A 16061-nucleotide genomic window follows, 5' to 3' on the forward strand; every position below is an offset into this window, starting at 1 on the left:
AAAGAATAAGGAAAAATTAGGGGAAACCCGGAAACAAAAAAGAAAAAGGGGAAAAGGATTAAGGGGTAGCAGTTGTATTTAAATTGGATCAAGATGGTTATGAATAAAAGAGTTATAACATAAGGTGTGTTTGAATGCACATTATAAACATACATACATAAAGACCACCATTTAAGCAGTAATTTTTCCCCATTTCATGACTTTTGACATACTTCTACTTCAAAACTCGTATTTCTGCCTTCAATGCAGGCTCGCATGGCGAGCCCGCATCTTTCCCCGCACATGATGACTGATTTAATCAGCCATCAATTGTCTTTAATAGCCGAGGGTGGAGGGGTGCTATGACAGAGGCCTTTAACACATGCCGGCAGGGGTGCACATAATTCCCTACTCCCATTGGCGCCAATAGGTTTTTATGACAGCCGTGGGTCTGCTAATGACCCTCGTGCCTATCATTATGATCCTCCTGTGAATGCCGGCTAGCGTTCATTGGAGATCGTGATTTTCTCTATACATTGCTGTCCCTAAGGTGACTATTAAATACAGTAAAAAGTTTGGAAAAATATGAACAAAAAATATACAGAAGTTCAAATCACCCCCTTTTTTGCCCCATTGAAAATAAAACAAAAAAAAAAATTAACATATTTGGTATCGCTGGCTGCCTTCATGAAAGTCCGATCTATCAAAATATATAATAAATTAATCCAACTGATAAACGTTGTAAAAAGAAAAAAGATCAAAACACCAGAATTGCAGATTTTTTTTGGCCGCCGCAACATTGCAATAAAATGCAATAAGAGGCAATGAAAACATCGTATCTACCCCAAATTGGTATCAGTAAAAACATCAGCTCAGAGTGAAGAAAATAAAACCCTTAAACAGCCCCACAAAAGATGAAAATGTTACTGGTCTCAAAAAATGGCGACACAAGCAAAATATTTTTATTATAAATTTCCACATTTTTTTCATCACTTAAATAAAAATAAAGCTATACATATTTGGTATATACATATTCATTTTGACTTGGAGAATCATACTTCCCAGCCAGTTTTACTATATATTGAACATAATAAATAAAAAATAAAAAACTCAATTGTGGAATTGTACTTTTTTTTGCATATTCACACTTGGAATTTTTTTTCCACTTTCCAGTACATTACATGGTAGAATGAATGGTGTCATTCAAAAATACAACTTGTCCTGCAAAAACAAGCCCTCTTGATGGAAAAATAAAAAAGTTATGTCTCTATGAAGAAGGGGAGAATAAACGGAAAATTGTAAGGTCATGAAGGGGTTAAAAAAATTCTCTCAGAACAAAAGTGTATTACAAAAGTTGTGCGGTAATATTATTTCTATTTTTTGGATTGCAGGAACTGTTGGCTGTTTCCACTTTATTGCCAATAAATGTTTAGTAGTCAATAATGTGTGACAAATAATATACTGTATATACATTTGTTTGGCAAGTTTTCCAATCCTAATGAAAGTAGGATTAATTGTGAAGTGAGGGAAAAATTTTGGTTGGTAATTTTGGAGAGGAGATTTTGATCATATATACAAAGGTTTTTCAGTTGAGGGCAACTCTCAAAAATATTGCCAGTACTGCCAATATTCCCGCATGAATATGTTTCTCCAACAAAATGGGGTTTGGGAGGGAAAAGCTTTATTCAGTCTTTGGGGCGTAAAGTACCATCTAGAAAGAACTTTGTAAAATTCTTCTTGGAGTGTAGCACAGGAGGAGTTTGAATAAGTGATACTTAGGGCCAGTGTCGGAGTGGGGTGCCAAGGGCCCACCAGTAACCGACTCCAGGGCCCCCCTTTTCAACTACATGCAAACATGACATTATTCACAATTACAAATTTATATAATAATGAACTGGGTAGATTGGTAAATGAATAAGATGCTTCCTTTGTCTGTACATAGTGATTCAAGTATATTGTGGCAAGTACTGCTCATATAAGAGGGAGTGGCCCACCGGAGGATTCTCCTATTCTCCTGTGGGCTTGTCCAGGCCTGCTTAGGGCCTTTAATTGGTTGTCTCTTTTAATTTGTAATTTCCATTCCCAAGAGGAGATGTTGGATCCTTTATTAATATGGATATCTTCATTGAAAGTTAAATAAATATTATTTGTTTTTGAAATCAAAGCATTAGATGGGTTATTTATAATTTTACAATATTCAATAGTAGTTTTAATAGAAAATCTTTCTTAGTTGAGAAATAATGATTAGTGTTTAACTAGGTATCGAGTTCTCTAGATGGTAAATTGTACTTAATTTGGAACTGTTGAAAAGATAACAAAGATTTATTTAGGAATATCCATAAGGTTGATAATACCATATTTCTTCATATTTGATATGTTTGTTCTTGGAAGAATGAATGTCAATACATCCAAGGGTATATGTCACGCCAGGTGTGAGTGCAACATAGAGAGTCACGCCAGGTGTGAGTGCAACACAGAGCGGAAAGGGAAAGGGAGCCCAGACACTAGGGAAAGGTGGAAGAGGTTACCTCCTAATCTGGACTAGCGTCACCCTGTCTCCCCCTAATGTCCCTATACAGCCTCCGCAGCTGTTGCCGATCACGTTCCTCGCCCCACTATCCCTGGCGTAAGGCTATATCTGGGGGTGGAAGGAGATGAGCACTAGTCAACCTCCGCTAGCACTCTAAAGACAAAAGGGGAGGACAACACAGGGGAATAACAACTTAGCTTTAGAAGATACTCCAACAGGGCACATGGCCTCAAGACTCCAGCAGGGACGTGATGCTGCTTCAGCCAAGTTCCAAGTAACATAGTAACATAGTTTTTAAGGTTGAAGGAAGACTAAGTCCATCTAGTTCAACCCATAGCCTAACTTGTTGATCCAGAGGAAGGCAAAAATACCCCATGTGGCAAACACTAAGCTCCACATTGGGGAAAAAAATTCCTTCCCGACTCCATACGACAATCAGACTAGTTCCCTGGATCAACGCCCTATCAAGGAATCTAGTATTTATAACCTGTAATATTATACTTTTCAAGAAAGGCATCTATGCCCTTCTTAAATTTTAATAGTGAATCACTCATTACAACATCATGCGGCAGAGAGTTCCATAGTCTCACTGCTCTTACAGTAAAGAATCCCCGTCTCTGATTATGATTAAACCTTCTTTCCTCCAGACGTAGAAGATGCCCCCTTGTCCCCGTCTCAGGCCTCAGAGTAAAAAGATCAGTAGAAAGGTCTTTACTGTCCCCTCATATACTTGTACATAGTAATAAGATCACCCCTAAGTCTTCTTTTTTCCACAGTAAATAACCCCAAGTGTAATAACCTGTCTTGGTATTGCAGACCCCCCAAAAGTAGAAATGAGTATAACCGGCGACGTCCACCTGGAGAGATCAGGTATATATACATCCAGGCCAGAGGGAGGTAGTTGCTGGGTCCTAAAGGCAGCCTCCTATCTAGGCAGCTGTCTGCATTGCCAAACGTGGAGATCTCCTGCAAACCACTGCAGGATGACTGTCTGTCACCTCTCACACACCCATGACAGTATATTACATAAAATAGAAAGAGTTTGATTTTTCCTAGCTACTATAAGGAGTTGTTTCTACTTTGTTATTATGAGTTTGAGAACAAAAGGTTTTGGTAGAGAAAATGAAGAACCAATTAAATGTGCCAGTACAAGTGAATAAAAAGGTTTATTATTGTTAAAAGCTTTTTCAATTGCTATCCAACTAGCATTATCTCCATTGAAAATTAATATCTTGCTTGATTTTATGATGTTGGTTGTGTAATAGCTATGTAAGTTTGGTATTCCAAATCCACCTCTCTTAATATGACATTTCTAAACCATAGACTGGTGACAATTAGGGATGAGCGAATAAATTTGAGTGGAATTGAATTCCACTAAATTTTTTCAAAAATCCACATTCCCAGTGTTAAGGGGATGGTTGCAAACAACTTTTTTAAATAATGGAAAGCAACCGAACCCGGGGTCCACGATGCAGCCTGGAGGACTGCGGCCGAACACCTTCCGGGTAAGAAGGTAAAACCAACAGAAATAACAATCCCTTCCGTGTTACTGCACACCAGAACGGGAATAGGGATTTGCACTAGCTCCGTTAACTGCACGAGAGATGTGCGACAAATAATGTATCCATAGCCCTGTTTACTGCACAGGGACTACGCAGCAAGCGCTAGGATGCGTGTGTGATTCACGCCGGCGTGTACGTGCTCCCAGCCTGCGTGCTACCGGACTGAGGAGTATCACTCCACGTGGCTTACAGCCGGTGCCGGGAATACGGCATCTGCAGACTGCTCGGGGTGTATGGCAACCTCTTTGTCGGAGCCAGACTGCCAGATGAAGCTACCTGCCTCCCTCCATCTAAGGCTGCCTATCCCCCGCTAAACCTGCCTGACAGAAGCTAAAGCACACGTGGAGCCCAAACGACCAAGCGTCCACACAATAACACCAACATAGCTCAATGATCAGAGCGCGCCGCCATGTTTGTGGGCGGGCTATTTAAAGATTAAGCCCTGCCCACCGCTGCATTATTGGTGACGTCACCCGCGACCAATCAGGGGGTGCCAGGTCACCAGATCAGCTGACTCCCACACCACCAATCACGGTCCGCCATGTCACGGGCATGCTCAGTGCAGTGAATCCTGGACTTAGGCTGTAGCAGCCCTGTTTCCCTCCGCAACCTACGCTTCATGTTGCTAGGAACAAAGACCCAAGAGACAGCCTGTACATCTTGTGCACCAGCTAGGCGTTGGGACCGATGACGATGCTGAGCAGCATCAGCCCTGACTGGACCGGAATGGGATAACACAAAATCCACTGATGGTTCTGAACCCATTTCAGATCCTGCAAACGGCCAACACCTAACACCCAGAATGTCGAATATTTAGTAATTTGCTTCCACATGGATTCAGCAAAATGGTGGCTGCTGGCTGCCATTTTTCTAAACCATAGAGGGCCATCAATAAGTTAAAAAAAATCCTTATACTTACCTTATCACTCACCTCTCTGGTCATTCCACTCCTCATCATCACCCGATCTGGTCCTGGTTGCATCTTCTGATCCCCGCCGGTAGCACTGAAATGCCTGGGCCTTTCACACTAAGCCGGAACATTTAATGCACATGTAAGGGGGTAGAAGAAGATGCCGAGTCATGGAATGTTACAGTGAGCAGTCATGAGTATTAATGTTTTCTTAAGTTTGTGTTTTATATAATGATCTGCAATTTATCCTTATGGCCGGTTTGTGTCGACCTTGAGGTAAAACCTCCAGGAGAACCGAGACACAAACCGGCCATATGGATAAATTCTAAATCTTTATATAAAACACAACCATAAGAAAACATTAATACTCATTACTCCTCACATTACCTTTCCTAGACTCAGCGATTTCTTCTTCTACCCCCTTACACACATGCAAGGTCATGACGGACATCATGACTTTATGACACAGTGACCTTTCGCAAGTCTGCGCAGAAACCTCCTGGGCTTCATCAGAGTCATAATTCCCAGCTCAGCGTGAGAAACCAAGGAATTTTAGTTCAAGCAGCAGGGAGCAGAAGATGTGATGAGAACCATAAGGGTGACAATGAAACAATACTTTTAAGTTAAAAGGACTTCATTGGTGAGGTTGAAATATACCATAAGGAGAGACAGGATAAAAACAGATGTTAGTAAATAATTCTATAACATGGTGGATGGACTAAATTTAGAGGGAAATTCAGCATGAGAGTGCTGTAAATGGTGATAATTAGAATATTGAAGCAATGAAGAGGACCTAAAAAAATATTTTAATCAATATGCACACTTGTGTTTAATTTTCAGAATTATGGTGATTTATCTTTCAAAAAATGGAGCATCCCATTACACAGGGATCACACTTTCATTTGCAAACAAAAACAAGCCTTGAATTCAGAATTTGGATTTAGTTGCATAATCTGCAATGAGAGGTTTAATACTGACTGTTGTCATTATTAAAGTGCTGTTGTTATATCACAGATGCATAACTTCCAACTTTTGAAGAACGGAAAGAGGGACAAATCAGCGGCCCGAGTAGTGTGCAAATTTGGCCACAGCTCTGGCCACACCTCAATCCACACCTATTTACCATTTCTTTCTACCCTGGTAGGAGGAGATGTCAGTGGGGCAGTGGCAGTAAGGGAAATTCAGCAGACGCCTGACTTCAGGGCATAGATCCAAAGATGGGACTGTACGCTGTATTAGGAACAGTTGGGAATAAAGATGAGCGGATTGATTTACAGGACTCTGTTGCAGTGTCCAGATCAGTTCTACCTAACGGCTCGGTGGTATGCCCATGAATCTCTTATCTTTCAGCATCCCCGGTGTAGCTTTTGATTAGCTATGGCTGGCGCAACGCCATCTGGGCGTCATGCTCATCTTTAGTTAGGACCTATGGATTTATTTTTTGTTCATTCATTCACAGTCGTAGCCACCATAACTTTCTCATTTTTATGTAGCTTCACTATATGACATCTGGCATTTTTGTGACTGTAAGGCCTTATTCACACATAGCGTAAATACTGTGTCTTTTGTTTTTTGCAGGTGTCTGCACCAAACTATGCAAAAACAATCTTCTCTGATTATTGCATTCTTGTTGCATTTTTTATGCCTTTACCCCTTATTTGATGTGGTTTTTAGTGCAGATGTGCAGCAGCATTTTTAATGTGGTTTTTATACACTGTGTGCAGAATTATTAGGCAAGTTGTATTTTAGAGGATTATTTTTATTATTGATCAACAACTATGTTCTCAATCAACCCAAAACCCAACCCAAAAGACTCACAAATATCCAAGATTAATATTTTTGGAAGTTGGAGTGGTTTTTTTTTTCGATTTGGCTATCTTAGGAGGATATCTGTTTGTGCAGGTAACTATTACTGTGCAGAATTATTAGGCAACTTAATAAAAAACAAATATAATCCCATCTCACTTGTTTATTTTCACCAGGTAAACCAATATCAGTGCACAAAATTTAGAAATAAACATTTCTGACATGCAAAAACAAAAAACAAAAAAATTAGTGATCAGTATAGCTACCTTCCTTTATGATGACACTCAACAGCCTTCCATCCATAGATTCTGTCAGTTGCTTGATCTGTTTTCGATCAACATTGCGTGCAGCAGCCACCACACCCTCCCAGACACTGTTCCAAGAGGTGTACTGTTTTCCCTCCCTGTATATCTCACATTTTATGATGGACCACAGGTTCTCTATGGGGTTCAGATCAGGTGAACAAGGCGGCCATGTCATTATTTTTTCTTCTTTTAGACCTTTACTGGCCAGCCATGCTGTGGAGTAGTTGGATGCATGTGATGGAGCATTGTCCTGCATGAAAATCATGTTTTTCTTGAACGATACCGACTTCTTCCTGTATCACTGCTTGAAGAAGTTGTCTTCCAGAAACTGGCAGTAGGTCTGGGAGTTGAGCTTCACTCCATCCTCAACCCGAAAAGGTCCCACAAGTTCATCTTTGATGATACCAGCCCCTACCAGTGCCCCACCTCCACCTTACTGGCGTCTGAGTCGGAGTGGAGCTCTCTGCCCTTTACTGATCCCGCCTCTGGCCCATCCATCTGGCCCATCAAGAGTCACTCTCATTTCATCAGTCCATAAAACCTTTGAAAAATCAGTCTTAAGATATTTCTTGGCCCATTCTTGATGTTTTATCTTATGTTTCTTGTTCAAAGGTGGTAGTTTTTCAGCCTTCCTTACCTTGGCCATGTCCCTGAGTATCGCACACCTTGTGCTTTTTGATACTCCAGTAACGTTGCAGCTGTGAAATATGGCAAAACTGGTGGCGAATGGCATCTTGGCAGCTTCACGCTTGATTTTCCTCAATTCATGGGCAGTTATTTTGCGCCTTTTTTGGCCAACATGCTTCTTGCGACCCTGTTGGTTATTTGCCATGAAACGCTTGATTGTTCGGTGATCACGCTTCAAAAGTTTGGAAATTTCAAGACTGCTGCATCACTCTGCAAGACATCTCACAATTTTGGACTTTTCAGAGCCCGTCAAATCTCTCTTCTGACCCATTTTGCCAAAGGAAAGGAAGTTGCCTAATAATTAAGCACACCTTATATAGGGTGTTGATGTCATTAGTCAACACCCCTCCTCATTACAGAGAAGCACATCACCAGATTTACTTAATTGGTAGTTGGCTCTCAAGCCTATGCAGCTTGGAGTAGGACAACATGTATAAAAAGTATCATGTGATCAAAATACTCATTTGCCTAATAATTCTGCACACAGTGTAGTACAGAAAGGCTTTGATTCTACACTTAAAAAAGTAACTGCAGTTTTTTGCTTGCATTTTTTAGGCTCCACATAGAAGTATATAGAGAAAAAAAGCACCAAAACTGCGCAGTTCAGCAGCGTCTTTAGATGCACAGGGGGAGCAGCTTTCATGAAATCACATCCACTTTGATTGGACAGTTCAGTAGATGTGATTTTATGAAAACTCTGTCCTTGGTGCATCTAAAGATGCTGCCGAACTGTGCAGTTTTGGTGCTTTTTTTCCTCTATAGGCTTCTATGTGGAGCCTGAAAAAAATGCTAGGAAAAAAAATGTTGTTGCATTTTTAAGCCCAGGATCAATGCTTTTCAGTAGTATTAAAAACACGGATTCACATATGCACCAAAAACACAACAAATATGGAGGAAAACGCATAAAAGAAACACAGCAAACATGCAATAAAAAAAGAAAATTATTATTGCGTCGTGTGGTGCAGACAGCTGAAAAGAATGTGCAGAAATAAACGCAGCATTTATATTACGTGTGAACACGGCCTCTGCATTACATTTTTTATGGGTTTAATAGAGAAAAATTATCAATCACGCCATTTTTTATGCCATTTTCCTATCACCATAAATAATATGATCGTTGTGTTGTGCCAGTCGCTATAATTACATGGACACCTAATATGTGTGTTATTTGTGATGTTTATTATTTTTTTGAAAAGCATAGTAAAAATTTAAATTTTGTAATTGTTTTTCACTATTCTTTAGTAATTTTATAGGAAGAAAAAAAACTCTTTTATTCCTCTAGAATACAGGGACATTGAAATACACTGATACACAGATGTATCTCTATGTACCAGTATCATCTGCTTCTGTGTTCACAGCCTGCAAAACAAATCAAGGACACAAAATTCTCCAACTGATGTCAGTGGAGCCTGTGGCTCAGGGCTTTAGCTTCTGCCTGCTTTGTTGTAGATAGTGGGTTTGAGTCATGGGGAGACTTACAAAAAAAGAGAAAATTACATTTTTGTAATTGTTTTTCATTATTTTTAATAGTTTTATAGGCAAAAAAAATCTGACTTTTTCTTCTCCTCTAGAATACAGGTACATAGAGATACACTTCTATGTGCAGATGTATCTCTATGCACCTGTATAATCTGCTTCTGGGTTCATTGCCTGCAATACAGCTCATGATTACCAAATTTTCCTATGTTTACCATTGTGGGCTGCTGCTCATAGATTAAGCTGATGCCTGTGAGCATGGGGGTTTTGAGTTTGAGTCTCTTGGAGACCAGATAAGAAGGGAATGGTTTAGTTAATTTGTATAAGTGTGTAACGTGACTAAGGGCGGTAGAAATGGGCAAACTGCTGCTACATAACACCCTGGCATTTTACAGGAAAATTGTGACCCAGCCTAATGTGCTTTCAGGTAAGGGGTTTATCACACTCTGCTTGTAGGCCAAAGGCCTCCATCTTCAGGAGCCGCTGCACATAGATCAAGGGATACTCATTTTGTTTTAACAAACAAAAGTTTACTGGGCAGTTCAAGTTCATCAGATTGTAACACACAGTATTGGGTGCAACACTTCTTATTTCTTGTTTCTATAATACAGTACGTTTTCAGAATCACTTTCCGTTCCGTTTTCTGAACTATCCCTACATTTACTGTTTCTGTCAGCCCCAGGGAATTCTCATCCAGTTTCACAATACACCCAGGATTCGTTACCTTCCCTTCATATGGTTCCGCATCCACCATTCCCTGTGCGCCAGAGGATAAGGCACTCTTAGTAGTACCTGTATCGTGCTTTGAGCTTCGGACATTGCAGGAATGTCAGCAAGGGATTCCAGCAAGGCCTCCCACTGCCTCGAACGATAGATTCTTGCTGATACTAGAAGGCCACTACACTTGAATTTTACCTTGGTTACTTCCCTATCCAACTATCTACTAGGAAACTGTCCCTTTTTACTGGTGCTACCCACTCCCACAGTGGGCTAGTCTCAAACTTTAACTATGTCTGTCCCTACAGTCTGTAGCTGACAGATCTCCTTATACTACACACTATGCGTTACATTTACTTCCTGTCGAAACACATTCTACTTATAATTTTTACCAAAGTCTGTCCTACCCCACAGTCACTATCTTAGGCCCTAAGACTTAACCTATGCATTATATCACTTTTCTTACACTATAATGCTGCACACTATGTACATTATATTAACAGTACTTATCGCACTCTATACATTATACATTACCATATCACAATATTATATAAATGAAGCATAATCTCATTCACACTATATTACAACGTGATTGGTGCAGAGAGATTCTGGCCCCACCCCCGAGGAGGAGGAGCTACAGAGCGATGACAACGTCGGAGAAAACTCAATCCAGGATGTTGGGAGCTATGTAGATGTATAATTCAGAGTCACACATTGATTGCTACTACATCAACTCACTGTAAATCTCTTGAATATTGGATTTCTATTTCCCATTTTCAATCTGGTACGTCAGCACTAAAGTAGTACACCACAAACACAAGGCCTTTTTCTTTCCATTTCCTGTGTGCACTGAGCACTCCTACAGACATAAAATGGCATTAATTGGCCTGTCCCTATGTTTTATATTACCTGTGATAGCCCCATTGATTGGCAGTGCTACACTATGTGATTGGATTGCTGCAGGGAATTATGGGGAAGCCCATGCTGGCACGCTAAACACCATTATCCCACTCACTGAGTGTGCAGCATGTGTAAAATGGCATGAGGTGCTTATTTTTGCCTACTCTCACAAATCTAATTGCAGATTGTTTGAATGTGCATAAAACTGTGGATTTCAGGAAATTCAACTGTAATTCAATCCTCTACAGAACAATACACTCACCTCAATTAATAAGTCAAAATGTGAAATATTTGGCTGTCATCTAAGAGGGTGGACAAGGAGTCCTGACCCCCTGAAGAAGACAATGTGACTAGTGTGTTATAGGTTATTTTTCTGGAGAGCTGTGTGGGGGCCATTATACTGTTTGGAGGGCTTGTGGGGGCCATAATACAGTGTTGAGGGTTGTGTAGGGGCCATCAAACTGTGTGCAGGTGTGTGGGGGCCATTTTACTGTATGGAGTGCCGTGTGGGGTCACAGTTAGGGCATCATACTTTGCTGAGAGATTTAAGAGGGTACCATAGGGTCATCATACTATATGTTTGGAAGGTACTGTGGAGGAATTCACTGTAGGGGTATCATACTGTGTCGAGGGTACACTTTTGTTGGCATCATACTTTATGGGGGCAATGAAAGGAGAATCTAGGGGCTTCATAGGAGGAAACTTACTTTGTAAGAGAAAAAGGGACACAAAATTGTTAGATATGCTCATCTGTGACCCTGCTGAATATTATTTTTTTTTAGGTGGTTGGGGGGCCCAATTAGAACTTTTGCTATGGGGCTCCATGATTTTTATGTAAGCCCCTGCCTGTGATAAATCTTCAGTAAGCAGATGGACAAATAAAAACACAGAAATTGTGATAACTTTTAAGGACTGATTAGACTAGAATGGATCATCAGTCAGGATTTGGCCTCTAAGCTGATATCCAGCTGCCGGGGCGAAGGGCAGAAGTCTAGTGATATAAGGATCAGCTCTTTAAATATTGAGTCTTTATATAAACTTGATGCTATTGTCAATAAAAGGGTAAAACTTATGAAATGCTGATAATTGTACGTCAGTAAACATAGAAACATCCAACTAAAAGATCTAAAAACACTGAAGGAGCAAAATGGTGAGAACCAAAATTTGTGCGTCTCAAAACTTATTTCCGGGACTGTAGTGTAATATGTTGTGAAGTCAGCATGGGCATTATTACATTTTCAATTCAATTCCTCTTTTTTTACTGTAATTAGGTAATACATCTGCTGAATTCCCCTTTTCTGTCCGAAATATAATAAAAAATTGCAAGACAAGTAAAATGGTCCTGATATGCAGTTTCGTTTCCTTTGCCATGCTGTATGCACTGATTATCGTAAACAGGGCAAAAGCGCCTTTCTAGGTAAAACGAAAAAATAATTCTCATTTTTGGGGGTTAATACTTTAATCAATATTATTTTACATTTATATTTAATAATATTTATAATGAAAATGATTTTAATACACTTGTTTTTATTGCCAACCTACGCTAGCATGTTTTATAATCAGACAAATCAAGAAATCTAATGAGGGCAAGTGAACAACTACAATGAGGCAAAAGGAGAGGTTGCAAGGAATTGGGAACAGTGTTCGAATGGGTGTGAAATGACCCTTGAGGAAGCCACCTCCTGTGGCGAAACTTTTTCCGACGCAATGTTTTCTCTATGAGCTCATTAACCCAGGTGACAATGCACATGGCACTTTACTGCACAGTATTACTGCTGACTTCTTTTGATACCACATTAGTTTTATATTGTTATCTGCACCTGTGTTTTGCACCTGTTCTTTATTGGATACTATTTGAGATCACTTTAGAGCTAATAAATAAATAATACATTTATATTTATTTCCACTATTCATTATACTTACATGGCTCTGTTGGTCATCATGCCAGGTATATGGGCTGTAAACCAATTAGAGATGAGCGGATCGATCTGCAGGGGATTGAGTTTGAGTCAAATTTCCTGAAATTTGCGGTCTCACACAAATTTGAACACTGACATTCAATTTGTGGTTCGCAAAAAAATCTGCCCAGCACCATTTCCCACACTGCTGAAACATCAGGTAGCAAGCTAATTTCATTTTATGTGACTGCGTGAGTCTCCCCATAATGCCCTGTAGCTATGACATCTTATGGATTATCATACCTTGTACAGTGGTGGTCAGTACCTGGGCCATCACAGATCAGCAGTACACAGTGGATCTCAGCTGGTACGGCAGAGTCGTTTTCCATCTCCAGAATCACTAGTAAGTCTCTCTCCTGTAGAGTGTACACTCTTATGGTCAGTGGGTTCCTCTCTCTCCTGTAGAGTGTAAGGTCTTATTGTCAGCAGGGTCATATCTCCTATAGAATGTAAACTCATACGGACAGTGGGATCCCCTCTCTCTCTTCTATAGAGTGTAAGCTCTTATGGTCAGTGTGGTCCTCCTTCTCTCCTGTAGAGTGTAAGCTCTTATGATCACTGGATTCCTCTCCCCTGTAGAGTGTACGATCTTATGGTCAGTGGATTCCTCTCTCTTGTAGAGTGTACGTTCTTATGGTCAGTGGATTCCTCTCTCCTGTAGAGTGTACGCTCTTAAGGTCAGTGGGTTCCTCTCTTCTGTAGAGTGTAAGGTCTTATGGTCAGCAGAATCCTATCTCTCTCCCATAGAATGTAAACTCATATGGACATTTGGGTCCTCTCTCTTCTGTAGAGTGTAAGCTCTTATGGTCAGCGGGGTCCTCTCTTTCTCCTCTAGAGTATAAGCTCTTATGGTCAGTGAGGTCCTCCCTCTCGCCTGTAGAGTATAAGATCTTATGGTCAGTGGGGTCCTCTCTTCTGTAGAGTGTAAGATCTTATGCTCAACAGGCTCCTCTCTCCGTCCTATAGAGTGTAAACTCTATGGTCAGCGGTGTCCTCTCTCTCTCTTCTGTAGAATGCAAGCTCTTATGATCAGCGTGGTTCTCTCTCTCTCTTTCATCTCCCCATGTGTATTATCCGAGCAATCTAGTTTCGAGATTTGTGCAAATTTATTAATCACAAATCGAAATTTTGGGGAAAAAAATCCTCGAATTTCAAAAGATCTGCTCATCTCTAATCCCAATGTCAGATTTTGGCCTGACAAATAGGTAATGTGTTTTGTAGGGAGTCTCAGGTGTGCATTGTCTAGTACCTAGTAATTTATCCACTATGTTAATATGTATTTAAAAAGAAATCAAAAGCCGAGTCAGGGAATCATAGATTAGTACATTTAGAATAAAAAAGTGAAAGTGTTTGAAGAGATTGTATCCAGGAATAACTCAAATAAAACTGGCATTTACAGGGGGATCTGTTATTATTTTATCCCAATTCAGAAACTCTGAAAACCATTTCAGATCTTATCTTCAGACGAGCAAGATTAAAAAAAATACGATTTTAGAAAAGAAGCCTTCTGTCACCTATGTAAATCATTAAACGGTTTACATATACTGTAGAATCTTTGAACTTGAGTAACTTTATTCTGTACATAAAATATATTGCTTGTACTGATCATGTGTGATAACCTGTATTATACAATATTATCTATTGTTTCCAACTAGCAGAATTACGAATGCTGCTCTGAAATACAATACAAAACAGAATACACCCTTTATACATAAATACATAAGCAGTGAAGTGATGATAACAGATTTAAGTCAGAGTAAAGACATTTACACAACTTGAAATCATGGAAAGCAAAAATTAAGTTTGCTTATTGGGTATAGATAGGTTAATGAGGTTTTCACATAAATGAGAGTTCTATTTCCTATAGTGAACACTTCTACTAAATTTAGGACATTTTCATATATAATATTAGTGCAAGCTCAGTATAATTTACCTTTGGTTCTTGTTTGATCCTGAACTTTTTTCATTTCAGTTCTTTTCAGAGCTAAATTATAAGATATGTAGTTCTCTGCTGTGTTATTCTCCGTTCTGGTCAGTACTAAGTGTCACTAGGAACCTCAGCATGTTATATATATATATATACATATTTATTACCTAATATGATGGGAGACCACAAAGAAAAAGGAAGGGAGTTTCTATCAGTGGTCTGCTGCCTTCTAACACTTATCAAACTTCCTAAAATTATTACATAGAATTAACAAAGCTTTAAAATTTGAAATTACATTATATAGAATTAACTTGAAAAGTAGAACTGTTGTAGTTTAGTTTTTGCTACAATTAACCAGAAGATCGCGCAACATTTTAAGAGGTACAGAAGTAGCAGTCGCATCCAGGCCCTGCTGCTTCAGGGGAGCCTATAAGCATTTTTGGTGCATGAGAATTACGCATGACTCATGGTAGAGGGGTCCCCTTGTCAGAGATCTAAAATTTTGCATTGGGATTTAGAAGCTCTCAGATACATTTTAAATATATACTAGTCAAAAGTTAAAAATCAGTGACTGATCAGTGCCCACAGAGTGATCATAGTAATAGTGTGGGTATAGAACTCGTGCTCAGTCTATGATTTCTCCAATCAAGGCCATTTAATCACTGAAGCCATGTACTAATAATGGTGGTAAAAAAGAGAGGTTACTGGGAATCACGTTGATGTGACCACTGGAGTTTTCTTTATAATATAGTGTAAGGTTGCAGCAGGACAAGTCCTGGATGGGAGATATGTGCCACTGAGGGGGCCAGCGATATCGAGAAATGTACCTGTTTACTTTATGTTATATTGTTTTGCGGGAGAAATGCCGATTGTTTTCGTTGAAGCTTTATGAACGTAAATAAATCTTCTTAGTTGACTGAGAACCTGCGGCATATTCCTACATCAAGAGCTGCCAAAAAGTGTTATCCCTACAATAGATAAAAGTCCCATTTCACATCTAATATACAGAATTATAGGGGCCGATTCAACAAAGCTTTGAAGCCACAAAAGTGGTGTAAAAACTTTAATCCTTTCACCCCCCAAGTCTATTTTCTCCTTCCTGACCAGGCCAAATTTAACAATTCTGACCAGTGGCACTTTATGAGATATTAACTCTCAAATGCATATCCCAGTAATTCTGAGACTGTTTCTTCATGACATGTTGTACTTCATATTAGTGGTAAATTTTAGTCAACATGACTTGCGTTTATTTATGAAAATATTGAAAATTTCACAGAAAATGTGAAATTTTGCAATTTTCAAAC

General features: G+C 39.5%; 1 protein-coding gene across 5 annotated transcripts in view; it reads right to left on the bottom strand.

The window, feature by feature from the left end:
* Positions 1-14899, bottom strand: part of LOC141165302 (uncharacterized) — a 192910-nt gene extending 178011 nt beyond the window's left edge. For 4 of the 5 annotated variants that reach the window (XM_073650901.1, XM_073650900.1, XM_073650897.1 and 1 more), the window contains exon 1: positions 14764-14899. In XM_073650901.1, coding sequence (XP_073507002.1) covers positions 14764-14797 — 34 coding nt within the window. In that variant the 5' untranslated portion in view covers positions 14798-14899. Of the gene's footprint in view, positions 1-13073; positions 13230-14763 lie in introns of all 5 variants that reach the window. The other variant, XM_073650898.1, reaches the window with a different exon arrangement.
* Positions 14900-16061: the final 1162 nt, after the last annotated feature.

Source organism: Phyllobates terribilis, unplaced genomic scaffold (genome assembly GCF_046119375.1).
Source record: "Phyllobates terribilis strain yellow unplaced genomic scaffold, ASM4611937v1 Scaffold_11__3_contigs__length_659146591, whole genome shotgun sequence".
NCBI lineage: Eukaryota > Metazoa > Chordata > Amphibia > Anura > Dendrobatidae > Phyllobates > Phyllobates terribilis.